This window comes from Ceratotherium simum, chromosome 7 (genome assembly GCF_057802395.1).
Source record: "Ceratotherium simum simum isolate JZ-2026a chromosome 7, ASM5780239v1, whole genome shotgun sequence".
Lineage (NCBI taxonomy): Eukaryota > Metazoa > Chordata > Mammalia > Perissodactyla > Rhinocerotidae > Ceratotherium > Ceratotherium simum.
Window position 1 is genome coordinate 25867072 of NC_141906.1, and position 26919 is coordinate 25893990.

Here is a 26919-nt window from a genome sequence, read left to right on the forward strand (position 1 = left end):
GGAAGGTAGGATACACAATGCTATACTGCAGGGCAGGCAGAGAAACGGGGACAGAAGGTGATGCTAACTTACAGCTATGAGAGTAGTGGGAGAGAAGTTAATTCCACTGGCAATGACCAGTCAAGTGTTCATGGAAGATGGCATCATTGATCTTGGGCCCTGGAGGATGGTCAAATGGGTATGTTCACACGTTCTGGGCAACCTGTGGTAGCTGCGGAGCTGGGGTTCATGTCTGGATAACAGCGAATAGACCAATCTGGGTATCCTAAGGTACAAGGAAGGAAATTTTGAGAATTGAGCCCAGAAATATTGATATAGTATTGACCGTGGGGAGCCTTTAATTCTAGGCTAATGCGTTTGGATTTGACCCTATGGTAAAGAAGCATACAAGGTTTCCAGTCAGAACAGTGCCATTTTTAGATTTGCCTTTAAAAATTGTTAGTCTTAGGGCTCGCCCGGTGGCATAGGGGTTAAGTTTGCATGCTCCACTTCAGTGGCCCTGGGTTCACCAATTCAGATCCCATGTGCAAATCTACACACCACTCATCAAGGCATGCTGTGGCAGCATCCCACATGCAACAAAGAGGAAGAACGGCACAGATGCCAGCTCAGAGCCAATCTTCATAAAAAAAATAATAATAAATAAATAAATAAATAAATAAATAAATAAAATTAGTCCTAGTTCAGATTAGAAAATCAAGTAGAAAAGCATGTGATTTATTAGGAGACTGTTATTACGGTATAGAATTCAGTTTCTTGAGCCTGATATGTGTGAGTGCAGGTGGAAGGAAATGGAAAAGGTTACCGAAGGCTAAATACAGAAGGTTACAAAGTGAATACACTTTGAAGTAGGTATTTTCATTGGTTGTTACCTGGTATATGTATTTAGTAAAAAAGAAAGAGTTAAAGTGATGTTTGTATTTTGATTCTCAGTAGGAATAATAATGATATTATTCAAAGAGATGGAGACCACAGATGAGATGCCATTCCATGGGATAGAGAAATGATTATTAATCCAGTGGCTTTCACGAGTGAGGTGCTAATCAGCTAGGAAGAAATGATTAAGAAATGACTTTCAATAAATTAAATTATTCAGGAAGAAAAGTGGTACCATAAGTTAAATGGAGAAAGAATGAAAAGATGAGTGAAAACGTAGGAGTTTAGTGCAACTTGATGAATGGCTGGAAGACTATCTCTATGGATGGATATCTTTGTCTCCATTTCTCTTCTGTGTGGAGGATTATATGGAAGAACTGACAGACTATATAGGAGTAAGGAAGCTGGGGAGTAATGATAAGGTAATAAGTGTTCAGGAGCATGAGAGAGTAGAAAGAGGAAAAGTTAATGGTTTGACAAATAAGTGGAATGCTCAGGAAGAGTTCGGAATAGTCAAGAAAGCAGTGATCAGGAAAGGTTTGTCTTGAACAAAATGATGTCCATAGATTGAAAAAGAAAAGAGTTCGTAGAGTTGAATGTGAGAAAATGAATGGTGGCAATAGACAGAGGTGTAAAGGAAGGCAATGTGACCAGTTTAGCCAGCTGGACAAACACACATCTCAGACAGTTCCAGAAATCTTGGTGACAAGGAGAAACAAGGATGAGTGATTTGGTGAAAAAAAAATGATTAATGCTATAAAGTGAGGGACTGGAAGCTATACAAAAGTGCTAAAATATTAGGCCTAGGCCATGGATAAAACTGTGTGTTTGTCTTCTTTACAGGATAGTGGTCCTAGGATCTAAGTAATAGGCCCAGCATGGGACGTAACCCTCACAACTGCTCAGAGTTGCCTCCTTTCACCCTGACATGGCTCCCAGGGCCGGAGACCTCCCAACACTGGATGTTTCTGCTCCTTGGTACCCTCTACATGGTCTCCATTACGGGCAATGTCCTTATCCTTTTCATTATCAAGGAGGAACAGAGCTTGTATCAGCCTATGTACTACTTCCTGTCCCTGCTATCAGTTAATGACCTAGGTGTGTCTTTTTCCAAACTGCCCACAGTTCTAGCCACATTTTGCTTCCACTTAAGGATGATCAGCTTTGATTCATGCATGGTTCAAATATTCTTTATCCACCTTTTCTCCTTTGTGGAGTCTGGGATCCTGCTGGTTATGAGCTTTGACCGCTATGTGGCCATCTGTAAGCCGCTGCGCTATGCCACAGTTCTCACTGATGCCCGTGTGGCACGCATGGGCATATGTGTTATCATCCGCAGTTTCTGCATGGTTTTCCCACTGCCTTTGCTTCTGAAGAGGTTGCCCTTCTGCAAGGCCAATGTACTCTCCCATGCCTGTTGCCTGCATCCAGATCTGATCCGCCTGCCCTGTGGCGACATCACAGTCAATAATATTTTTGGTCTATTCACTGTCATCTCTAGCTTTGGTCTGGACTCTGCACTCATTCTCCTCTCCTATGTGCTCATACTGCACTCTGTACTTGCCATTGCATTCCAGGGGGAACAATTAAAGATACTCAACACATGTGTGTCACACATGTGTGCTGTGCTGGCCTTCTACGTGCCCATGGTTGGTGTGTCCATAGCTGCTCGCTATGGGAGCCATGCTCCACAGTATGTGCACACACTCATGTCCCTTATTTATCTCTTTTTTCTTCCAGTGCTCAACCCTGTCATCCATTCCATCAAAACCAAAGAGATTCGTTGGAGGCTTTGCAAAACACTACTGAGAACCAAGTTTTCAGCAGGAATCATGTGGAAAGGCCAAGATTCAATGAATATTTACAAATTCAGAGGATTTGTTACTCCACAAATTTGAGTTTTCAAGACCAGCTTTTTTTTAATTTTCTTGGTGAGGAAGATTCGCCCTGAGCTAACATCTGTCACCCATCCTCCTCTTTTTTTGCTTGAGGATAATCAGCCCTGAGCTAACTTCTGTGCTAGTCTTCCTCCATTTTCTATGTGGGATGTCTCCACAGCATGGCTGGTGAGTGCTGTAGGTCCACACCTGGGATCTGGGCCAGCAAACCTTGGCCACCAAAGCGGATCGCACGGAACTTTAACCCCTGGGCCATAGGGGCGGCCTCTTCAAGACCTGCTTTGACAAGACCTCTTAAATTTCCTTTAGACACTAACCTACTATTAAGATTTCTACCACCAGATGTTTTAAAACAGATTGGCACTAGTTAAGTCTCATGCCAACAGGTTTTGGCAAGGTAAACTGGGTCATAATTGAGCAATAAATATTTGTTCAGTTTTCCCCTTTTTTAACCCCAAAATGTGCATCCTCATAATTAGTCCCTCATTTTGTCCCAATATGTTTTTATTATTCTTGTTTTAAGTGAATCATCACAAAGGAAATTACTTATTACCATGGAAATACTGCCATAATGGATAAAGCATTCTTTTCTCCAAGATTACAGCAAAGGTGGCTCTATTTTTAATCTTTGAGGAACGTCCATACTATTTTCCACTACAGATGTACTGTTTTACATTCCCACCAACAGTGTGAAAGGGTCCAGTTTTCTCCACATCCTTGCCAACACTTTTCTTTTGTTTTTTTGATAATAGCCATCTTGACAGGTGTGAGGTGATATCTCTGATATCTCGTTGTTTCAATATATATTTCCTTGATAATTAGAGATGTTGCACATTTTTGCATATATCTGTTCGTCATTTGTGAGTCTTCTTTGGAGAAATGTTTGTTCAACTCTTTAGCCCATTTTAAAATCAGCTTAACAGCTTTTTTTTTTCTTTGCTTTTTTACATCCTTTTTTTTTTTTTTTTTTTTTTTTGGAAGGAAAGATCCACCCTGAGCTAACATCTGTTGCCAATCTTCCTCTTTGTTTATTTATTTATTTATTTTGCTCCCCATAGCCCCAGTATATGGTTGTATATGCTAGTTGTAAGTTGTTCTAGTCCTTCTAGGGGAGCTGCCACCACAGCGTGGCAACTGATAGACAAGTAGTGTGGTTCTGCAACCTGGAAGCAAACCCAGGCTGCTGAAGTGGTGAGCACTGAACTTTAACCAGTAGGCCATCAGGGCTGGCTCAGGTTATCAGTTTTTCGCCACTAAATTGTAGGAGTCCTTATGTATTTTGGAGATAAACCCTTTATCAAATACATAGTGTGCAAATATTTTCTCCCATTCCATAGATTGCCTTTACACTCTGTTGGTGGTTTTCTTTGCCGTGCAGATGCTGTTTAGTTTGATGTAGTCTCACTTGTTTATTTTTGTTTTTGTCGCCTGTGCTTTTGATGTCATAACTACATGATCTAGCAATCTCAGTTTTTAGTCTTTATCCAAAAGAATTGAAATCAAGATCTCAAAGAGAATTTAGCACATCCATGTTCATGGCAGCACTACTCACAATAGCCAAGACGTGGAAACAACTTAAATGTCCATCAACTGATAAATTGATAAAGAAATAGTGGTATATGCATAAAACAGAATACTATTCAGCCTTAAAAAAGAATAAATTCTACAATATGCAACAACATTGGTGACCTTGAGTACATTATGCTAATGAAATAAACCAGTCACAGAAAGGCAAATACTTCGTAATTCCAGTTATATAACGAACAGACAATAGTCAAATTCATAGAATCAAACGTGGAATGATGGTTGCCAGGGCCTAGGGGAGGGGAAAATGAGGAGTCACTAATCAATGGGAATAAAATTTCAGTTATTCAAGATGGACAAGCTGTGGAGATCTGCTGTACAGGTCTGCAGTGCAACATTGTACCCATAGTCAACAATAACGTACTATGCACTTAAAAATTTGTTAAGAGGGTAGATATCACGTTGTTTTCTTATCACAATAAAATAAAATACAATACTTTGAAATAAAATAAATTAAAAGTTTATCCATGACACAAGAGCTATAGCTGTGTGTCAATATTTATTTCAAATCACACACGCTATCTACCTAGCTTTTAAGATGCGATAAATCTAATTGCATATAAATTGTATTAAATGATCTAACCTTCAGTAATAATAACATTTGGTAAATTTTAGTAGTAGTTTTTTAAGAAAAACAAAAAAGGTGACAGTTAAGAAATTACACACTCAATTTCAATATTATAAAAGAATGAAATACTGTACAAAATAATAGATAATAGTTAACAGAAAAGAACTGAATGAATGTGAATGGAAAATAATGAAAATAATCCCATAAATTAATCCTTTAACAAGTTTGCCAAATAGACCAACATCTGGAAAACCTAATCAAAGGAAAAATAAAACTTAGGAATCATATATAATATTAGATTAGAGGTAATTTTAAAATTACATTGGAATGTTCTGTGAGTAATTTGAGATCTTAAGTAAATGATAATTTGGGGAAAATTATAAAACGTAAATAAATGAAGAATTAACCAATAATTGAGAAATAAATGGAAAATTAACAATTATACTCTCACCATCTCCAACATGTTATGGTACAATATCTTTTACCTAACTGTTCCCCCCAAATTTCAAGGAACAGATTATTATTCTTGTGTATCTTAAAACATAGATAAAATTGGAAATCTATGCTAAAGGGCAAATATAATCCAGATAAGTGATATAGAAATATATTATATCAGCACAAAATCCTACAGACTAAACACACTGATGGTACCATATGTGTAAATACTAAAAGCTGTTAATACTATTAATCAATATGGACAAAGAACAATAAGCATATATCCTCAGATTAAAAGAATGACTCATTTGTCACAAATTTTTCAATATAATTTTTCATATTAATGAGCGAAATGATGAAAAAATATGCAAGCAATAGTAGACTCCAGAAAAGATATTTAATGAAACCTAAATCCCGTCCTACATAGAAATAAAGTAAAATTTTTTCTATGTATTTTATTAATGTGTTAGATCACATACTTTCTGGTTAAAATAAGGGGAAAATAATTTTGCCATTTTTGGCCATCATAATTTAGTATTTTTTGGAGAAAACTTGGAGCAATACAGTGAAACAAGGCAGAAACGAAGAACTTTTTCTTACCCCTTTATCTGTAATTGGATACTAAATCCAGACGATTCTAATTAAGCTTTGATTTATCCAATCTTTGCCTCCACCTCACCACTGTTGTTACTTTGTTTGGCTCCTTCATTATCACCCGTCACTTCACCTTGGCAGTATCTTCCAAACTGACCTCATTGTTTACGGTTCTTTTCTCTCATTTTTCCACACTTGAGCCAGAATGATCTTCATAAAGAATCTTTCTGATTATAAAACACTTCATATCCTTGAATGGCTCCTACTGCCTGAGGATAAAGTCCAAAACCCTTAACAAGTGTCTTAGTAATATCATCACTGTATCCATCTCTTATGTCTTACTACCCCTAACCATTCCCCTGTCCCCCCAAAACATTTGCTCCAGTCAGGTTGAACTACAGTGATTTCTGAACCAACAGGCTGCTTTATGCCTCTACATCTTTATTCTGAATGCCTTTACTAGGAATATCTTGTGCATTCTTATAAACCAGGTAACTGCATGCCATTCTAATTATTCATCAAAAACTATTTTCTAGACAGATTACCATGGGCCAGACACTGGCTCAGCTTTTGGGTTATCTACTCTATGAAGCATTTCTAGGACTTCCTTTACTGCCTGCCCTCCATCCACCTGGCACTCTCACCTCCAACAATGGTACGATAGATGTTTTATTATTTTTATGCTTCTGATGTATTTGTGTAGAATTATACCTCAGCACCTAGATATCATTCTGCCCTTCTCTATATATAGCTCCCTATTTGAATTGTAAGCTTCTTGAAGGAATGGATTGATTGTTAATATTAGAAAGAATATGAACTTTGTGCAAGGCAGATCATGGCCTTTGAAAAATCCTAACCTCTCTGAGTCTCAATTTACTCATTTGTAAAATTGCTACAAAAATAATCAGATTGTTGTGTTTTTATAGTTTAGACATAATGTATGCAAGATGACTGGTGCGTTGCTTGGCATTTTAATATATACTCAATAAGGAGAACTCTTAATTTTATAGTAACCAAATTATCCTCAGAGCTTAATATTGTACAGATTATATAGTAGCTTTCAATAAATATTTATGGATTGGATCAATGAATGAATGCAACCATTTTATTATTATTTACAAGTGATATAATTTGTGGATCAAGAAAATACAAATGCTAAAAGAGAAAGGTTACCGAAAATTGAGAAAATTTGCCAAATATAATAAAATAATTCAGAACCTGAAATTTCAAAAAATGTAGGAAATATTTCAACTAATAAATATTTCAATTCTTAAACTTAAAAAAAGTTAATTCATCTCAGTCATATTTTAATTAGAAATTTTATGGAAGAAAAGTTTAAGTATTATTGGCAGGCTTTAAAATAAACTTGAATGAATGGACACAAAAGTATGTGTCTAGTTGGAAAGATTAAACAAATATTAAAAGTGTCGTATCTTCCCAATTCAATTTACTGAATTCTGAACATTTTTGGGAATACAACTCCATGATTTTAAAGTTAACTTAGAATTCTTGTACTATTGAGATTACCCTTCCTCAAAAGTGCTAAAAGTGAGAGCTGAGACAGGAGTAGGTAGACCTCCCAAACGTTAAAACATGAGGGAAAAAGCCCTCAATGACGTACTTTTCTATACAACGTATGCATTACGTTTTTAATAAAATGAGACAGATAGAGAGAGACAGAGACTCAGGCAAATGAGAATAATCTGAGAATTCCTAGAGGTGAGTCTTACAGGGTAGAGGTTTGAGGAAAAAAACAAAAGAGCTAAACTAATTAAAATAGAAGTTATTAAGAATGAGGACGTTGAGGTCTAGAAAGAGAAATGGGTTTTCCCAATCGCACACAGTAAGGGCATGCCAGAGCCAGGGTTAAATCCCAGGTCTCCTGACCCAGCTCAGCCCATTCCCCTAAACCACCCTGGTCCCTATATGGCTTCAGCTAAAGGAAAGGTTCTGGGTTCCAGGGGCAGAAAACATTGAGTCCAGCATTGGAGACAGGTATTTTTGCATCATTTTCTCCACATGAATCTGCCTTTAGCCACTTCCTATGTTCAAAAGTACCTGAAAAATCTGCGTCCAGAAATGTGTACCTCTATTTTCCTTTTCAACTTTTTCTCCAACACCTAGTGATGCCTCAAAGACTTCAGTCAGATATTAGAGAGTCTTACAGCTCTTTTTGAAATTGAGGTTTTATCATTTACTTGTTATGCACTATGAGGCAAGCTCCCTTAGTGGGCCTCAGTTTCCACATCTGTCAAGGATTAAAAGAGTAAGTGGATGTAAACTTCCTTGCCAACTATATAGCCCATAGCATGTACTCAATAAATACTGATTTTTTTTCTCAGTGTATTCTTTGTGTGACACGCATCCAAACCACCCGCAGGGTCAGCCGCCACTAGTTAGGGTAAAGAATGAGATCCTGGGACTGCCAGGAAGTCTTTTCCCCACAAATACTACAAGTTATTTCTCCATATGCAGATTGGCTTTGGCCTTGCTCTGCAAGGAATCCTGCTTTCATTGAAGCCTGTTTTCTTCTCTCTTCCCTTTCTGAGCCCTTTACATTAGCTCAGTTCTCTTCTGTTTTTTTCTGACTATTTTGTATGAGGCTCTGTATGAAGATGGGAATTATACTCAGGGGAGAAACAAGAAGGAAACAAGTTTGTTCAGTCCTGTATCCCAAGTGTCACACTTATGGAGGGGAGACAAGCATGCATAGACTGAATTCATGACCAGCAATCACACAGAAAAACGGCCACTGACTTTCTGGGAACCACAGGAAGACCTGAGTTCTATATAGCCCAGGAAAAGCAGGAAATTTGACAGAGTGATAATGCTGCATTACATACCATTGCAGCATCTCTGTGGCCTTCAGATACCTAGGGCTCCCAGATTCCCTTCCTCCTCCATTCCCATCAGAAAGGACTGAGATTATGTCTGGCCTTGCTTTGTAAGAGGCTGGAGAGGAAAAAGAAAGGGAAAATAGTGACATGTATTTCTGGAATTCCTCTCCCAAAGGAGGGTGCCTTATAAGCCTGAAACACGTCTGCCAGGTGAAAAGCCTTCTAGCCTTCTCTATCTTCCTTCATTAGGAGGGAATGAACATGAAAGGGTTTCCAAAACATCAGAATGATAGGAGATTAAAAAATATAATCACTGTTACAAAGAAATGGTTGTGGGTTAGCCTCTAGGAATTGAGCAAGTAATACGTAAGTGCCACTGTAAGAAACTGTGAGTAAATGAAATAAAAAGGGTAAAAAATTGCTCATGTGGGTGAGTGGGTTAATAACAGTGGGAAAGTAGAAGTCTACAAACATGTAGGTAGAGTGTCGAGTCTGTATACAAACCTACGTGTATATCTGACTGTTATGCATATATAAATGCTGCATATATGTCTATGTGGACAGAAAGTATGAGTGTGACTAGGCGTGTGCATGTTAAAAAGTAAAAAAGTCAAGAGGGGTGTCAAATATATTAGTATAACAGGATTAAGATTCTGTGAGAGAGAGAGGTGTCAGTGAAGGTTATTAATAAGATGAATGGGATCCATAGCAATGGGACTGAATTACAGAATTCATACTAATGAATTGTGAAGGTAGATGAATCTGTCTATGTGAATAAAGGATGTATTAAGAGTACGTATAACCACGTAAGGGTGTGAAAGTCTATATTTGGAACAATGCCCTCCTACAGACTGAATGTTAGTATACCTATAGAAAATTTAAGAAAGAATTCGTAATTTTTCCAAAAACAGGAACAGCTTTGTGCCTTTGCACAAACATAAGGTTTCTTTGTTGTTTTTTTGCAACAGCTCTGTCAATGAAAGGCTGATGTCCAGAGGCAGTAAATTTCCTCCACAATGCACTGCACCTTTCTCTCCATGAACAACCACATATCATAATTCCGACTAGCTCTGGGGAACGCTCTCATTAATCAGTGACAAATCTGAATTAAGTAACATTTTCAAGGAAATATTTAAGTACTTCCAAGTGTTATTGATAACTCAAATTCCCAGTGTCCTTTTATAGTAACTATTTATGAATTATAGTTAACATATTTCCATTCAATGATGCTTCTAAAATACAATAACATTGTGGGTAATATAGTTTAATATTTTTTTAACTACTTTATATTTTTAACCGTTTATCAATGTCTTCCTTCTTCCATAAAACAGAGGGAAATATTAGCCCATCCCAAGGCCTGATGATTATAAAATATGAAGAAAAGAAGATTGCCTGCTTTTTCCCCAAACCAGTGATTTCATGAATGCATCAGTTTCCAACTCGGTAGACAACATCTGCTGTGTCTCTTACTCCCTGGTTTCTTGTCATCCAGTAAGTGCAACTCTCAGATGTTTCTAAGTCAGAAGGTCTGACCTTGAAAAGTGCCCTGGCTTCCTCCTGCTATGGGAAAGTTCAGTGTCACTCACCCTGCTTCCTTCCTCCTGACTGGTATCCTTGGTCTGGAGAGCTGTCACTCCTGGCTAGCAGGGCCCCTCTGTGTGATGTATGCTGTGGCTCTTAGGGGTAACACAGTGATCATACAGGCTGTGAGAGTGGAGCCTCGCCTCCATGAGCCCATGTACTACTTCCTGTCCCTGCTGTCCATTCACGATGGTGCATGTCCATGGCCACACTGCCCACTATGCTCAGAACGTTCAGCCTTGATGACCGAAGCAGTGCCTTTTATGCCTGCCTAATCCAGATGTTTCTCATTCATTCCTTCTGCATGATGGAGACAGATATTCTGCTGGCCACGAGCTTTGACCGCTACCATTTGTGGCCATTTGTGATCCCTTGTGCTAGGCCACTGTGCTGACCACTCAAGTCCTTGCTGGAATGAACTCTTTGTTCTTGCATCCACCTTTGCCATGGACCTGTTTTTTATATTTCTCTCCTATGTGCTCATTCTACACTTGGTCTTGGTCATTGCTTCCCGTGAGGAATGCCTCAAGGCTCTCAACACACGTGTGTCTTATATCTTGGATGTCCTTTATTTGCCAATGGTTGGGTTCCCCAAATTGCACCATTTTAGGAACCATGTCCAAAGCTACATACATGTCCTCATGTCCAATATTTACCTCTTTGTACCTCCTACACCCAGCTCTGCCGTTTACAGTGCCAAGACGAAGAAGATCTGCCGAGCCATTGTATGCATGTTTTGCTGCATCAAAATGTGACTTCACGTTTGGCTTTAAAATATGATGTTTGTTGTATCTGTAGGCTGTCATTTATGGTGCCATGATCATCATCATCATCACCAACATATCATCTTCAAGAATAAGATATGAGACAAATACTGGGTGAAAAGTAAAAGATCAGGAATTTAAGCTACAAAACTTGAAACAAAACATATGACTAGTGCATTCAGCAAATGTAAATGGCATTATTAGAAAGATAAATATTGGAAGCAATTGAGTAATTAGAACTTTATAGAGAACGAGTTAATCTAAGTTAAGAATCATTTACCATAATAATAAATATTACTAACATAGTAGTACTAATACATAGAGTCCTTAAAAGTGCCAGATTCTGTTCTTCATAACAATCTTAGGAAATATAGAGAATTAAGTAAATTGTTCAGAGTTACACAAATAATTGGGTGATCTAGATTAAATTCAATATTGGTCGGACTCCAGTATTTGTACCCAACCGCTACAAATACTGCTTCTCTAGCTAATTCGCATCACTACTGGCATTACCACTGCTATCCTTGCTCTCACCATCATTTTCATTCCCAAACATACATGAGTGTTTTGAAGTTTGTGTAAAAAAAAAAGGGTAAATAACAAAGGTCATAGTTTTGTCTTGTCTTCTTATGGGTGCTTATTTCATCTCCAGGGCTTGTGTGGCGTGGATCAATGAAGAGAGAAAGGAGAAACTAGAACAACAGTTATGGTAGGATAGGATTCTTGATCTCCATGCCTTATAGTAAGAGTCATAGAAAAGTCAATATAACTAGAATGCAATGCAGAATTGAAAAAACAAAAATCCATATTGAGTGTACTCACATGGAATTAATTTCTGTGTGAGCCCAGAAGTGGGAGAACCTTCAGAAATGCAACTGTGTGAGGGTAATGAACAGGACCCTGGGCACGGCTGACCATCAGCTTCCCTTTCTGAATACCACAAAGAGGTCCAGCCTATCTCCAGGAAGACATCTACAACCTGACCAGCTCTGCTAAGACAAGACGATTTTGCTGCTGCATTACAATTTAGTTAAATGAGAAGTGTTCTTCACCCAGAAACTGTTTTACAAAGGAATGAATAGAGCAGGGACACAGAGAGTCTATCATCTGAGTTAGGGTTATGTCCAGCAAGGGCATTTTCTCATCAGGAGAATATCCAATACTCCATTCTCAATTGGACACATTTTCTAACGGTGCTGATGCAGTGTGGACTCAGGAAAATTTCTCCCTAAAGTGTTTCTCAAGCTCTATTCCTCTATTCCTAGCAGAGGTAATATTAGTCATTATCCTTTACTCAACCCCAGGTCTAAAGAAATGTGAGGCCTTTTCAAGAGAGTAGATATAATTCTAGCAGCAAACTACTTTTCTGATAAGCTTTGCTTTTTGTTTGTTTGCTTATAAAAATGTATTAACAGTTCATTTATTAATTTACTCATTCAACAATATTTATTGACACCTACAATGTGCTAGGCAGAATGTTAGGTTTGAGGGCTTAGTGTTTATGGAGTTTAGTTAGTAGGGTTTGTCAGAGAAACCTACCTGAAGAGACATGGAAGGGTTATGTCACAGTCTCCTGGGATATGTTCACTAACTACAAGTTCCTTTTAAATACCCCCTTACAAAGCTACACCAGGTTGTGAATGGCTGCAGTGTGGTGGAGGAGTGTTACTGCCAGAAATGTGGTCAATGTTGATGTGAAGTGTCAGGACAGAATGAAGGCTGCGAACCACAGGCTGTATATTTAAGGCAAATATCCCATATTACAAACTGGGAGGAATAAGCTTCCTGGACGACAATCTGTATTTTTACAACAAAAGATACACTATAAGCAACAATGGCTGGGAGTTAACTTTAGTTATTCATCTCAACAGTCAATCCAATGTCTCTGACTGAGATGAATTCTTCTGTAAATGTTAAACAGCTTAGCACTGATAGAGTGCTAAGTGGCTTTTTCTATATTTGACATGACTTTATGAAAACAAAATCTATTGTGGATTTTAACACAAAAATCTGAGAGTTAGCAATTTAGTGAACAAATCTTTGACTAAATGTAGAAGAGGCAAGGAAAATAAATCTGAAACTCAAAGAAATTCCCGCTAAAGGTATATATTCAAAACTTTATGTAACTTGATTACAGACACTATGTTGGAAATAATTTCCATGTTAATTATTCAACAGAGAGTGGAGATTAATGTTTACAGTGAACACGAAATACTATTTAACATTCAGAATCCAAATATATACAAGATTTTTTTTTGCAAATAGCGTTGTAAAACTAGTATATGGTTATTAGGGGAAAAGAGAGTCATAAGATGCAACTCATATATTAACTGAACAACTGAGCACTACTTTTAAACCAATCCCGTAATATTTTTAATATAATTTCTTAAAGAACCCTCTTAGCTTTCAGTCCTCACAGAAGTATTATGAACTGGTTTGTAATTTATCATTTGTGTAGATGTCAAGATACTACTTAAATACTTATTTTACCAGTTTGAACAAATACAATTTATTTCAGAATGAAAAAGCCTTTTTTTCACAAGTTTGTTAATTAGGAAATTGGTCAATATTTATTAGGCAGCAGTAAAACATATACATATATACATATATATATGTATATACATGTATACATATATATATGTATATACATATATTTATAAAATGGATTATTTTTCTATGTAAGAAAATAAGAGCTTTTAATTTTCTGGCTCCTCAACATATTTCTCTGCAGTCTATAGTCAATATAAACAAGTTATATTCAGTGTGCGTGTGTGTGTGTTTGTGTGTTCCTGTGCTCCTCAGTGGTCTTTATCCAACTAAGAGCTGGAAAGTGAGTACTTCTGTGACACTGAAAGAAATTTCTATCATCGTTTTGTGCAGTGATCCCTTATTTATTCAGAATGGAGCTCACTACATCCATATTCAGCTGTTAGACAGATGCAATGAAACATCTCCCTATGTCACACGCTCTTTGTTATCAGGAACCAGGCCCCGTCCTTCTCTGCATGCCTGGTGCTTACCAAGGAGCTAGGCTCATATTAGTCATTCCATGTGTGTTTGTTAATGAATAAGTAAGGGATTCCTTCACGAAATAATGAGAGAAATACTTCCAGTGATACAGTGGTACTCACTCTTCCCATCCTCATGCCTTATTCTGTGATTTCTCAATTCTGTAGTTGAGATTGAGATGTATTAATTAAAAAAAAAGAAGGCTCACAATACTAAATTGAGCTTTGTGGTTTGTAATATTCAGTTATAAATATGGAAGCATTAGGATATAAAAAGACTTTATTTTTTTTAAAGGAAGATTCTCATTGTAAGCAGCTACTCTTAGAGCTGTGGGTTAATCTTTGCCCTTGGTTTTTTTCTTTCATTTTTGCTCATGAATGTGTATACTTAGCTTATATCCAATTTTTGTCTCCACTTATTGAAAAGGATGGTTTTCCAGGGTGACTGGGAGAGGGATTCTCTGGTTGGGAGGGGATCACAGGGTAGCTTTTCCAGCTCATGGCTCTTGGGCTCCCTCTGTTGTGCAAACAGCTGAAAGTAGCACCACTCTTTGAGGCCACTTCTGTGTCACGGAGCTAAGTCTCTTTCTAGAGGATGTTTTGCTCCCTTCCTCTCTTCCAGCCCTACATCTCTATAGTGCTTGAGAAGTTTTATTTAACTGCTGCAGCACCTTCTAGCAACTGCTTCCTGTACAGCTTTTTGCCTGTCTTCAGAAACTTCTTTCTCTCTTACTCAAGTGATCTTTATCTGTTTCATGTGGTTTCCTTCAGGTTTTGGTTAAATCCTTCTTGAAAGCTTGTTTGCTGAACATTTCTGGGACTCTCAAATGCTTAGGACCACGAGAGGACTACTAGATCCTCTCAGGTCTAAGAGAACTTAGAGCTTGTACTATCATTCCCATTTTCACCGGTCAACGTGAAAGCCATCTGCCCAGGTTTCTGCTTAGATTATAGTCTCTCCTGTTGAGAGTGAGATGCTTGTGATTTTTTTTTGGTTTTCATTTCCTGTTGGATTGAAGTTTGCTATTCTCCTACACTGAACCCCACCACACAATTTCTAATCTTGCGCTGTCCTCTTTGCTCTCAGTGGTTTGGCTACCTTTACTTTGTTTAGGATACTTGAAATTTCCCTGTCACAAAGTATTGTCAGAGAGATTTTTATTCTGGTTTATTATTTTGGCAATCATTGGTTAATTTGGCATTCAGAAAGTATTTGGGGAAGATTCTTATCTATACTGTTGCTATGTTAGGGGACTTTTTAACCAGTGTTTGTTTTCCCCAACCATTTATCAGGGTTTAATTATGCCGTGGTTTGTCCAATGCCCAGTGAAAGTCCCCTCACCATTGTGACTACATGTCAAGTGTCTGCAAGCCTGTGTGGTCTGTGTTGTGTGGGCTTTGTAAGAATTTGAAGAGGGATTTTCTCTCTTTACGGCTGTTATTCTACAGGGATTATGCTCTGTGAATTTCCTTATATCCCTCAGCTACCTCACCTCTGCACTAACATCTGCTAAAATCTCTTGACTTGGGTACTCACTCCAGGCCATGGAAGTCCATATTCCATCAGATCTTGGGCCAAACTGCCAATGTTACTGAAGGAGACTCACCCACCATTAATCTTCAGTATCTATTAGCCTTAAATTTAGAGTGCTTACTAGCTCCCTATAGAAAGTTAATCCTCACTCTAGTCATGCCCAAGGGACGGCAACGTTATTTTTTTCCACAAAACTTTTCTCCTGCTTTTAAACTTCTGAAATTCAGATGGTACATGGTTTAATTTGCAGAGTCTTCATGGCAAGCATATATGTTCCAGTTATAGGACTCAGGAATACTCTTACTTTTTTCAGAAGTGAAAAATTGGTCACAACTATTGTACATCTTTAATTTTTAAAGACAAAACAATTATTCCTTTAAAAAGTGTTGGGTGATACCTATGATCTCAAGTCACATAATCCCCTTTATGACATGATTTACATGTATACATTAGTTTTTGTCTGTTTTTGAAATTTGCTTGAATTATGGATGATATGAGTATATCGGGACAAATAAAAAGGTCTAATTGAAGATCCTATTCCTTGTCAAGTCTGAGACAACTCATTTGTGGCAACCTGTGACATGGCTAATTACAAGGTAAGACAGCCTGATGTTTCAAGTTATGAGTTATAGTCAGGCTATACCATACAACTAATGGCAGGTACCTAATCATAGCTCCATGTGTAGAAGATTGAAACCCTCCATAGGACTAGCTTATTATATCCAGAAATCAGCAATAAAACAAACTCCTAGGGTATTTACCTTTCCACGGAGTTCTCTCTCTGCTCAGAGTACCAATAACATATTGTGTACCTCTTACGCATTTCTTTAGTCTTAATGGAATAGATAATTGGGTTGAGCATTAGAGGCACAAAGAGATATACCAGGTACATGAACATTTAGGGGCATGCTTCCCAATCGATGAACCATGGACACACTAACCATGGGCATTTAGAAGATGAGCAATAGCACATCTGTTGACAGATGTGAGACATATGTGTTGAGTGTCTTAAGACTCTCCTCCTGGGAGGCAATGGCCAGCACAGAGCACAGTATGACCACATAGGAGAGGAAGATGAGCACTGAGTCTAAGTCAAAGGCAGAGACCACACACGCTGTTCATAGTGGTATCTCCACAGGGCAGGCTAATCAGTGTTGGGTGGAAACAGTAGGATGGGTCAATACATTGGCTTTACAAAAGGGCAGACTCTTCAGAAGGAAAGGCAGTGGTAAGACCATAACGAAGTTGCAAGTAATGATGGATATGCCCATGTGAGCCACGAGAATATCAGTGAGCCATGTAGAATAACACAAGGGGTTGCAAATGACCACATAACGATCAAAAATCATGGCCAGCAAGATCCCAGACTCTGTCCAGGAGAAAAAGTGGATGAAGAATATCAGGCTCAGGCAGGCATCAAAAGCTGTCTCTAGGGCATGAAAGCACATGGCAGCCAGTACAGGGCAATGTAGAAAAGGATACACTCAGGTCATTGGCAGACAACAGAGAAAGGAAGTAGTACATTGGCTGGTGCAAACTCTGCTCCTCCTTTACGAGGAAGAGAATTAGGATGTTGTCTAGGATAGAGATAACATAAAGCAGCAAGAGGAGAGCAGCTAAACAGTGCTCCAGGCCTTCTGTCTCTGGGAAGCCTGATAGTGTGAAGCTAATAGTGCTTAAGATGTTAGTCCCAAAACATCCCATGAGTGTCTCTGAGTGGCTTTTGGGGAAACACAATGAGAGAAAAATGAGGTCTGACAGTGGAAAACATAAAGAACAAGGAGTGGTCTCTGTCCTCAGGATGGAAGGGACAATGATACTTAGATTCGATACCAAAGCTCATGAAATTGTCAGGAAGGAGCGAGTTAGTGGTCAATGGTTTCATCTCAGATGAAGTCTGACCATATCCACAAATGGGCTCCAAATCTTTCTCTACAAAAATCCTTGGACTCCTTTCTTTCTTTTTTTTTTTTTTGACATTCCTTTTTCTTCCTGTCTCTGTATTCTTTACAGAAAGATTCAAATGTTTCTCCAATGGCAGAAAATGATTTTTCTTTTTCTCTCTACCAGTTTTTACCCACCACATCTTCAATAAGTGAGGTACAGTATGTCCTCCATGAATTCTTACCTAATTCTCTCTACTTACTAATGCATTCCCTCTTATGCAAGTGCTGACATATGTTGTCTATACTATGAGCTCTGTCTCCTCTCTTGCCTGCTTTCAAGCAGCATTCCAGCCTCTCATTCTCTGTTGCTTGAGTTCCTCACTTATTCACTGAGAATCCAGAATCTCATGATCCTCTGCTTCTGATTGCTCTTGGTTTTTCTCTCAAGCATCTTCACGTGTTTTTTCCTGTTTAGATTAAAGTTTCTTAAACAGTGCTGTATGTTAGATTATTTGAGGAGCATAAAATAACTTGGCCTGAACCACCCTCATACCAATTAAATCAGAATCTCTGGCAGTGGGACTCAAGAATCAGTAATTTTTTTTAAACTTCCTAGGACATTCCAATAGGCACCCAAGTTTGAGAATCAGTGGTTTAGATCACTCTTATCAGCTTCAGATATGTCCCACCCCACACCAGCTTCTTCCCATTGAGTATCAATTTCAGGAACTGTTGTCCTAGGAAACAAACACACAAAAACAACAATTAAAAACCTCTTTATTACATCCACATATTCTTCTAGTAATAACTCATTTCTCTCTTCCCTTTCATTAATAAAATCTTCAAAATTATTTTCTACTCATAATGTCCTTCTTATCTCTCCTCTGTGCATCAATGGTTTCAAATTATGTCTCTAGCTCAGACTTCTCTTCTACATATTGACTCAAACATCTCACTCCCTATGAGACTATCAATTGTAATAGCCCATCAGCATCTCAACCATAACAAATGAAAACTTGAATTTTTTGTTAATCACCATACTTGATCCTCACCAATAACTATCATCTCATAAAAATCCATCACCTTCAATTCATGTGCTTAAGTCAGGAAAACCTAGGAGGCGTTTCTGCCCCTCTTCCATTCCCACATCTAATTTTTCTATGACCATCTTGCCAAATTGTACTTAACATTGTCTCTCCTCTCTGTCTCACTTCCAACTGTAATCCATCCCTCAGCATCTTTAACCACGATGTCTGCAGGACCTTCCTCGCTGATCGACCACCTTAGTGTCATGACCCTCTGTAATCCATTCTCCACAAAGCAGCCAAATTATTTATTTATAATATAAATAAAATGACGTTACCCTCCTACCAAAAATCTTCCAATGGCTTACCTTACCGTTTGAATTAAGAATTTAAATGGAATTCAAACATCCTCACTATGGCATAGAGCAGCATCAGCAGCACATCCTGGGAACTTGTGATCTTTTAATTATTCTAAACACTCATTAATTCTCTGTTCAGAGTTGTATGTCCCTGTTACACATCCTCACATACATGTTTCCTCATGACCGTTTTCACATTTGCATTATGAATTACTATATATCTGGTTATTCAATTAGTATCTTTCACCCCCATTAAAATATAAGATCACATAATTGGTTGTTTTTCTTCTCATTTAACCTCAACGCTTAGCTGTATCACTAGGCATAGATCCCTGGACTATCAGAGATTATCAGTTCTAGTTCCAGTTAATAAATATTAATTAAATAGATAGATAAAATATCTGAAGAAGGAAGTATTCTGACCTACACATTTTTAAGTGTAAAATGAATATAGATAAGTTAAATAACTCTCCTAACACCTAATAACTAAGTATAACCTCACTTTGTCACATACCAGCTTTGAATTTCATTTATTTCTGCATAATTTATTTTCATATCTATAGTTCAGAAAAAAAAGTACGGAGGAAAACATTTAAAATTCATACTCAGGACCCTGGTGCAAGATATGTACTGAATAAATGGGAACCAATAATGTGGTAATGAAGGAGTATTTAGAGGCTGAGTTTCCTGATCCTCTCTTCATACTGTCTTTCTGCTTTCAGTTTCCCAAACAAAATCTTTCTTCTTTGTCTTTATCCACAGCACAATGAGAATATTGGAATATGAGTTAATCACACTGATACATTCACAGTGGACAACAGCTTCAAACGATGCCTAGCTAGGTCTATACATACTGCAAACCACAAAGTAAAGCTGTAAGGAGGGCAGATTTGTAACAACATGAATGGACCTTAAGAGTATTATGTTAAGAGAAATAAGTCAGACAGAGAAAGACAATCACCATATGACTTCTCTCATATGTGCAATATAAACAAACAAACAAACACATAGATAAGGAAAACAGATTGGTTTTTACCAGAGGGGAAGGGGGTAGGGACAGGGTAAAAGGGGTAAAAGGACACATATGTGTGGTAACAGACGGAAACTAGACTTTGTGGTGAACACGATGCTACCTGTACAGAAGTCAAAATATACTGATGTACACCTGAAATTTATATAATATTATAAACCAATGTGACCTCAATAAATTAATTAAAAAAAAGAATAAAGGCTGCATAGTGGGATTCAAGAACCAAGAGGTAGAAACGGAGAGTATGGATTTGGGGACAGAAGTGGAGTGCAGGGAAAGTATCTAAACTTCCATCACATGCAGCCTCTCCTCCTTCAAATATTTGTACTCTAATCACTTTAGGATTTTGAATCTATGAATGAGCTTCCTACAGATCTCTGGGAGAAAATAGCTGAAGTCCCAACTTACCTCCCTAGGGCAGCTCTGGTGGATGGGAGGAGAGAGGAAGGTGAAGCGTCTAGTAGGGAGAAACACTGAACACTCTACACACTCTGCACACAACTTCCCTGCCCGGCTTCACCCCGTTCCTGCACTGAGCTCCATAAAGCTGCCTCTTAAGGGTCCCCTGGGCCCAGTAAGTCCTAGGGATCAGAAAGGTGGCTGGGGCAGGTGATGTGCAAAAAATCTTGAGTGCTCCTTTGTGCCCTGGAATTTCTCAGAATACCACATCTTTGTTTGAGGTTCAGATTTATTTTCCTTACCTCTTCTACAATTAGTCAAAGATTTGTTCACTAAATTGCTGACTCTCAGATTTTTGTGTTAAAATCCACAATAGATTTTGTTTTCACAAAGTCATGTCAAATATAGAAAAAGCCGCTAAGCGCTCTATCAGTGCTAAGCTGTTTAATATTTACAGAAGAAGTTGTCTCTGCCAGAGACATTGGGCTTGACTGTTGAGATGAATGATTAAAGTTGACTCCCAGCCATTGTTGCTTATAGTCTGTCATTTGTCGTCAAAATACAGATTGTCACCCAGGAAGATTATTCCTCCCAGTTTGTAATATGGGATATTTGCCTTAAATACACAGCCTGTGGTTCTCAGCCTTCATTCTGTCCTGACACTTCACATGAACATTGACCACATTTGCAGCAGTAACACTCCTCCACCACACTGCAGCCATTCACAACCTGGTGTAGCTTTGTAAGGGGGTATTTAAAAGGAACATGTAGTTAGTGAACATATCTGAGGAGACTTTGACATACCCCTTTTATCTCTCTTCAGGTAGGTTTCTCTGACAAACTCTGCTAACTAAATTCCTTAAACACTGAGCCAGGAACAGTGTAGGTTTCACAAAATATTGTTGAATGAATAAATTAATAATGAGCTGTTACATTTTTATAAGCAAAAAAACAAAAAGCAAATCTTATAAGAAAAATAATTTACCACTAGAATTATACCCACTCCCCTAAAAAGACCCCACATTTTTTAGACCTGAGGTTGAGTAGAGGATAGTGACTAATTATCTCTGCTAGGAGGAATAGAGCTTGAGAAACACTTTAGGGAGAAATTCTCCTGAGTCCACACTACATCAGCACAGTGAGACAGTGTGTCCAGTTGAGAACGGAGTGTTGGATATTCTCCTGATGAGAAAATGCCCTTGCTGGAGATAACCCTAACTCGCAGGATAGACTTTGTAAAACAGTTTCTGGGTGAAGAATACTTCCCATCTAAATGAATTGTAATGCAGTAGCAAAGTAGTCTTGTCCTATCAGAGTTGATCAAGTCTGGAGATGGCTTCATGGAGGTAGGGTTAGCCCTCTTTGAGGTATTCAGAAAGTGAGGCTGATAGTCAGCCATGCCAGGGGCCTATTCAGTATGCTCTCTACCATGCTTTCATTTCTGAATGTTCTTCCACTTCCTGGGCTTACACAGAAATTAATTCCATAGAAGTCAATGCAATATGGACTTGTGTTTTTTAATTCCGTATTATAATCTAGTTATATTGACTTTTCTATGACTCTTACTATAACGCTGTTATGAGAGGTGTGGGGGATTTGACTGGAGATGTAAAAGAAACTTTCCACTCCAAACAAAGGGACTGAAGGTATATTTTGTTATATATAGTGGAAAGTAAAGGTGACAGTCTGTGAACAGATCCGAATAGGTCAAATATTAAGAGGGAAAAACATCAGCTCGACTGGAAAGGGAAAGCATCCACATCCACTGATAGTAGCAGATTCGAATAGATCATATAATGAGAGGGAAAATCATTAGATCGACTGGAAAGGGAAAACATCCACATCGACTGAAGGGAAATGATACAAATCAACTGGAAAGAGAAACACCAGGTTGACGGAAAAGAGAACACACAAATCAATTATTTACAACAAATCAATTACTCACAACATCCACGCCTCACTTCCGGGAGAGTCCTGTCAATCAACACGGCTGGGCAAGAATCACAGGTCCTGGGCAAGGCGTCCGTTCCACAGGTGGTACTCTCACCAGGCCTCAGTCTCCAGCAGTTTTTTATAGCATCAATACTTTCCAGAGTAAGCAGTTACAGAGCTTTTACAGAGCAAGCATTCAGTGTTCCCATGCACAAATGGTTATCAGTGGCGTACACGCACTGAGCCTCCTGGCTATTGTCCTGGCAGTTGTGTACATGCATTGTTTACCCAGGTTATCGTCCCAGCCCAGCACAGATGGCCAGTCTGCCCCAGGCTGTGGCGCACAAAGGGCCTTGAAATTTTTACACACTGCAACAATCTCCGTGGAAGAAGGGCCAGTTCCCACCATGCAGAAAGCAGCTTTTATATATCTTTTTGTGCTGGTGGCTGTAGGTCAATGGAGCAGCCAAACATGGCTGTACTCACGTCAAGACAAAGGCACAGAGATCAAGAATGCTATTCTATCATAACTGTTGTTCTAGTTTCTCCTCTCTCTCTCTTCATTGACCAACACCACAGGGGCCCTGGAGAATGAGTTATGCACCCATGAAAAGGCAACACAAAAGCATGACATTTATTACTCAGAGATTTTTTTTCCGCAAACTTCAAAATAGTTTCCTTACAACCTCAGCTGAACCATATTCAGTATTTTATTTTCTTGAGTTAGAGGCAGGCCTAAGGGGCCTAGAATAAAAAAAGTATAAGAATTTATGTTTTCTAGGCCAAAATCCAATTATTTTACCATTTCAAAAAGAAAAAATGTTGAGTTCAAAGAAAAACTTCAGTCTCTTATTGTACTTACGAACACTTTTAGATGCATGGCTTCCAAATGCTTACATTTTCTCCATTCAAAAATAGTTTCCTTCTCTGGCACCTGACATTTCTTGATATTTCCTCAATAGAGCTTTGTACAGAGAGAAAAACACTAGATAACTGGATGCTCTGCTGCTGTGAGTTCTGGCCCAGTTTCCCTGGTGAGTAGGTTAGACTTCATAGGGTATCTTTTTTATTTTAGTCTAGAAGTAAGTTCAAACTTAGTCTGAGAGCCCTAGAATGAGGACAAGGAATTTCTTATTGTAGCCTACCTCTCTGGTATCAGAGAAAGAGTATGCAAGGTAAATCAATCTAAGAGAAGGTCTGAAAGAATTATTTTCTAGTGTCTAAATCATAAATGCTCTGTTTTGCCTATCCCAGGCCTTTTGGGAGCTGAAAATCCCAGAAGGACATAATTTCTGACTTCTCTTATCATGGCTTTGTGTGGAAGAAAAATAAAATCCCAAGCAGGAAAGAGAAATCGTGCTTCTAGTACAATCTCAAAAAATTTTATGGTTCAGCTATTGAAAATTGCTTTCATTGTGGGATAATTGAGTGGTGGGCAGATAAAGGAAGCAGAGAGGAATCTGGAGTTTCTTCTAGATGTCAATATCTATCAGTTTTCCTGAGTCATATTTGGTCATATATCTTATGACAGGTTCGGACAGTACATCACATTTCACTTTGTAAAGTTAAAACAACTCATGTATGTTTGGGAATGAAAATGATAGTAGAATAGGTAGCAATGGTTATGTTAATTGTGATGCCTATTACCCAGAGAGGCAGTATTTGTAGTGGTTGTGTAGAAATACTGGAGAGTGACTAGTATTGAATCTTATCTGGATTACATATTATATGTGTTACTCAGATCAATTTACTTAATTCTCTATACCTTCTAAGATTGTTATGGAGAACAGAACGTGGCACTTTTAAGGACTCAGCGTCTTCCTCTTATTATTATTATTATATTAGTAATATTTATTATTACAGAAAAGGATTCCTGGCCTAGATTAATCTTACTCTATAAAATTCTGTCTAATTACTCAATTGCCTCCATATTTATGATTCTAGTAATGTCATTCATGGTTGCTGAATGTACTACACATTTCTTTTGTTATAAGTTTTGCAGATCAATTTCCTGATCTTTTACTTTTCCTCCAGTGCACATCTCAATCTTATTCTAGATGATGATATGATGATGATGATGACAATGACGACACCATGGATGACAGCCTATGGCTACAATAAACATTAGATTTTAAAGCCAATGTGAAAGTCACATTTTGATGCGACGAAACATACGGACAATGGCTCGATGGATCTCCTTTGTCTTGGCGCTGTAAATGAGAGGGTTGAGCACAGGAGGTACAAAGAGATAAACATTGGACATGAGGATATGTGTGTAGTGTGGGACATGCTTCCCAAAGCGGTGCACTGTGGAAACCCCAATCAACGGCACATAAAATGCAAGGACAGCCAAGATATGAGACACACATGTGTTGAGAGCCTTAAGGCGTTCCTGACGGGAAGTAATGGCCATGACTGAGCAGAGAATGAGCACATAGGACAGGAAGATAAAAAACAGGTCCATGCCAAAGGTGGATACAAGAACAAAGAGTCCATAGATGCTGTTGATAGTGATGTCAGCACAGGCCAGCTTCATCACGTCTGGGTGCAGGCAGTAGGAGTGGGAAAGAACATTGGATCTGCAGATAGGCAGCCTGTGGATGAGGAGGGGAAGAGGAAGGAGGGTGATGAAGCTCCTGGCAGTTACAGCTAAACCCATTCCAGCAATGACTTGATTGGTCAGCACAGTGGCATAGCGCAAGGGATCACAAATGGCCACATAGCGGTCAAAGCTCATGGCCAGCAGAATACCTGACTCTATCATGGAGAAGGAATGAATGAGAAACATCTGGATTAGGCAAGCATCAAAAGCAATATTTCGGGCATCAAGGCAGAAGATTCTGAGCACAGTGGGCAGTGTGGCCATGGATATGGCCACATCACTGAATGACAGCATGGACAGGAAGTAGTACATGGGCTCATGGAGGCGAGGCTCCACTCTCACAGCCTGCAAGATAACTGTGTTGCCCCCAAGAGCCACAGCATACATCACACAGAGGGGCCCTGCTAGCCAGGAGTGAGAGCTCTCTAGACCAGGGATACCAGTCAGGAGGAAAGAGGCAGGGTGAGTGACATTGAACAATCCCATCACAGAAGGAAGTAACATATTTCTTACTCAATTCCTAGAGGCTAAACCACAACCATTTAGGGTCAGACTTTCTGACCTGGAGACTTCTGAGTGTTGCACTTACTGGATGACAAGAAACCAGGGAGTAAGAGACACAGCAGATTGTGTCTACACAGTTGGAAACTGATATATTCATGAAATCACTGGTTTGGGGAAAATGCAGGCACACTTCTTTTCTTCATATTTTAAAATCATCAGGCCACGGGCTGCGCTAATATTTCCTTCTGTTTTATGGAAGAAGGAAAACATTGATAAATGCTTCACAAATATCACTTAGTTACAAAGAAAATGTTTAAACTATATTATTCACAATATTAATGTGTTTCAGAATCATCATTGAATGGAACCATGTTAACTAAAATTAATAGATAGTTATAAAAGGACCACGGGAATTTGAGTTATCAATAACTCTTGGAATTACTTAAATACTTCCTTGAAACTTTTGCTTAATTCGGATGTGTCATTGATTAATGAGAGCATTCCCCAGAACTAGTTTAAATTAGGATGTGTGTTTGGTCAGGGAGGGGAAGGGGCAGAGGGATGTGGAGGAAATTGACTGTCTGTGGATATCAGCCTTTCATTGGCAGAGTTGCTGCAAATAAGCAACAAAGAAACCATATGTTTATAAAAAAGCACAAAGCTACTCCTGTTTTTAGAAGAATTATGAATTCTCCTGTAAACATTCTATAGGTACACTAACTTTCATCTTGTGGGAAAGCATTGTTTCAAACACAGACTTTCACACACTTACACAGTCATACATACTGAGAATATCCATTATTCGCATAGAAACACTCATGTACTTTCACATTAGCCTCATACTAGATCCTGCTCATACTCTTCATAACCCTCACCAACACCTCTCTCTCATACACACAATCTTACTCTTTTTAAGCAAATACATTTGACACTCCCTCTTGAACTTTATTCTCTTTAGCATGCATGTACCCTGTCATGCTCATACTCTCAGTCCACATTGACATATACTCAGAATTTGTATATGCATAACACTCAGGTGTACATGTAGATGTGTATACACACTCAACACTCTACCTACATGTTTGTAGAGTCTTACTTTCCCACTGTTATTAACCCACTCACCCATGGTGCACTTTTTTACCCTGATGTTTTGCATTAACCTACAGTTTCTTATAGTGACACAATGTATTTCTTACTCAATTCCTAGAGCTAACCCACAACCATTGTTCTATGAAAGTAATTATATTTTTTTATTCTCCTATCACTCTGATGTTTTTGAGATCCTTTCATGTTCATTTCCCCCTAACGAATGAAGATAGAGAAGGCTAGAAGGCTTTTCACCTGGCAGACATGTTTCAGGCTTATAAGGCACCCTCCTTTGGGAGAGGAACTCCAGAAATACATGTCACTATTTTCCTTTCTTCTTCTTCTCCAACCTCTTACAAAGCAAGGCTGGAGCATAATCTCAGAATCCCTTCTGATGGGAATGGAGGAGGAAGGGAA

General features: G+C 38.5%; 2 protein-coding genes and 2 pseudogenes across 2 annotated transcripts; 2 read left to right on the forward strand and 2 right to left on the reverse strand.

Moving 5' to 3' along the window:
* Positions 1 to 1754: 1754 nt before the first annotated feature.
* On the forward strand, positions 1755 to 2774 carry LOC147916606 (olfactory receptor 51I2-like). The gene has a single exon (XM_087434070.1). It carries the CDS (start codon positions 1755 to 1757, stop codon positions 2772 to 2774), a length of 1020 nt encoding a protein of 339 aa, XP_087290196.1.
* A 7580-nt stretch (positions 2775 to 10354) lies between these two features.
* On the forward strand, positions 10355 to 11128 carry LOC147916607 (olfactory receptor 51I2-like; annotated as a pseudogene).
* A 5308-nt stretch (positions 11129 to 16436) lies between these two features.
* On the reverse strand, positions 16437 to 17383 carry LOC106802395 (olfactory receptor 51I2-like; annotated as a pseudogene).
* A 7076-nt stretch (positions 17384 to 24459) lies between these two features.
* Positions 24460 to 25398, reverse strand: LOC101388857 (olfactory receptor 51I2-like). Its single transcript, XM_004433891.3, has one exon. The coding sequence runs from the start codon at positions 25396 to 25398 to the stop codon at positions 24460 to 24462; it is 939 nt and encodes a 312-aa protein (XP_004433948.2).
* Positions 25399 to 26919: the final 1521 nt, after the last annotated feature.

Excerpts from the sequence above, each read along its gene's own strand:
- LOC147916606 (XM_087434070.1), top strand. The coding sequence starts at position 1,755 with ATGGGACGTAACCCTCACAACTGCTCAGAGTTGCCTCCTTTCACCCTG.
- LOC101388857 (XM_004433891.3), bottom strand. The coding sequence starts at position 25,398 with ATGGGATTGTTCAATGTCACTCACCCTGCCTCTTTCCTCCTGACTGGT.